The sequence below is a fragment of the Rhea americana genome, unplaced genomic scaffold (genome assembly GCF_003343005.1).
Source record: "Rhea americana isolate MKP2758 unplaced genomic scaffold, rheAme1 scaffold_315, whole genome shotgun sequence".
NCBI lineage: Eukaryota > Metazoa > Chordata > Aves > Rheiformes > Rheidae > Rhea > Rhea americana.
Genome location: NW_028186441.1, coordinates 790,825 through 792,601, shown reverse-complemented (window position 1 = coordinate 792,601; position 1,777 = coordinate 790,825). Strand labels below are relative to the sequence as shown.

General features: G+C 65.6%; 1 protein-coding gene across 1 annotated transcript in view; it reads right to left on the bottom strand.

Annotated features, from left to right (window-relative positions):
- Positions 1-1,451: 1,451 nt before the first annotated feature.
- TRPV4 (transient receptor potential cation channel subfamily V member 4) overlaps positions 1,452-1,777 on the bottom strand; it is a 7,546-nt gene continuing 7,220 nt past the window's right edge. Inside the window, exon 15 of the mRNA XM_085310281.1 lies at positions 1,452-1,456. Coding sequence (XP_085166407.1) covers positions 1,452-1,456 — 5 coding nt within the window. The remainder of the gene's footprint in view (positions 1,457-1,777) is intronic.

The following is a 1,777-nucleotide window of genomic DNA, read 5'->3' as shown; positions in this document are numbered from 1 at the left end:
CGCGCGCTCGCAGCCAGCGCTGCTGCGCCGGGACGGGCCCACAGGCGCGCGCGGGACGCCTGCGCCGGCCGCGGCACGGGCCCGGAGAACGCCGGCGCTGCTCTGCTGGCCTCACTGGAGCGAGCTGGGAAGAGCAATAGCAGCAGGCAGGAGTCGAGGCTGATTTATCTGGAGCACGCAGCAAGTGATGCCAGTGCACGCACACACACACACACACACGCGCCTGGGTGTGCGTATGCACGTGCATACGCGTGAGTGCACATATGTGCATGCAAAAGTATGGGTACACGTGCATCCACACACACGTGTGGGTACACGCACAGATGTGCACATGCAAATGAGTGTATGTGCGTGTGCCTGGATGCATGTGCATGCACACACACGTGCATGGTTGCACACATGTACAGATACACATGCCTGCACACATAAATGTGCGGCTGCATGTGTGCGCAGGTGCACATGCACGCACAAGTGCAAGGGTGCACATGCAGGCACACACATGCCCACAGATGCAATGCCTGTGCCCACAAAGGCGTGGGTACACACACACACACACACACACACACACACACACACTCACAGCCGGATGGGTACACACGCACACACGGGTGTGCACACGTGCAGATGCAGCCGCATGCGTGCTCAGAGCAGCCGTGGGCGACGAGCGAGCGCACCATCACCAGGGCTGTAAAAGGGGGGGGGGGGGTGTTGCTCCGCAGCTTTCCGTGCCCCGGCTGCCCAAAAGCTCCCGGCGCCAGGGTTAGTCCCGCATCCTGGCTTGCGCACGGGCCGTGGCCGGGGTGAGGGGCCCGCGCAGCACGCTCAGCCCAGCACGGCAGCAAGGCGACCCGAGGCAAGAAGGAAATTTGCCTGGAGGTTCAAGTCACTCTGGGAGAACTGGGGGGGAGGAGGAGGAGGAGGAGGAAGGGGCCTGCCGGCCTGGCACGGGCGCCTTGGAGCATCTGGACGGGAAAGTGCTTGTTGGGGCTTTAGCATGGAAAAAAAAAAGCCACCGGCGCCCGCGGCTGCGGCGCGGCTCGCTTTCCTCCCTGCAAACCTGCCGGCAGCCGGAGACAGGCGATATAAATTGCATGACTGCGAAAGGGCTTAAGAAAAGCCCATCCCTCACGTTGATTGATATTAGTGTCACAAATTAAGCTTTAGATTTATCTAAAAATAAATTCGCTTCCGCACGCCGCCGTGGGGATGCCGAGCGCGCTCCTGTCCCCGCTGCGGGGTTTCTCGCCGCTGCCGGCGCCCGGCGCAGCCCTGGGACCCCTCTGCGGGGCGCCGGGAAGAGCCAGGGCGGCCCGGAGGGGCGCAGAGCGCGGCCGCCGCCGCGTCCCCGGTGCCGGCGCGCGGCCGCCCTTGACCGACCCGCTTGCCTCTGGCCCCTGGGCTTCGGGGTGTTTGCACGGGGAGGGGAACGGGGGGACCTGCTTCATCTCCGSTCAAGCTGGAAAAACCCCGTTTTTGGCGCGGATGAGGCCGTGGCCGGGAGCACGGGCGGCTGCACCGCGGGCTCCCGTGGGCCCGTCGGGCGCGCGGTGCAGCCGTGGGCAGGGGCGCAGCGGGGCCGTTCGCGGTGCTCTCAGTTAATCTGCAAACGGGGCCCGACGGAGCTCACCCGGCCGGGCCAGGTCTCTCCGATCGAGGCCTCCGGGCGCCTTCGGAGGTGCCCAGCAGCCGTGTGTGGTGCCTACGCAGCCACGCACTGCAGCCCGACCCTGCTGCAGCCACGCACTGGGCTGTGCACTGCAGCCACGCACTGCAGCCC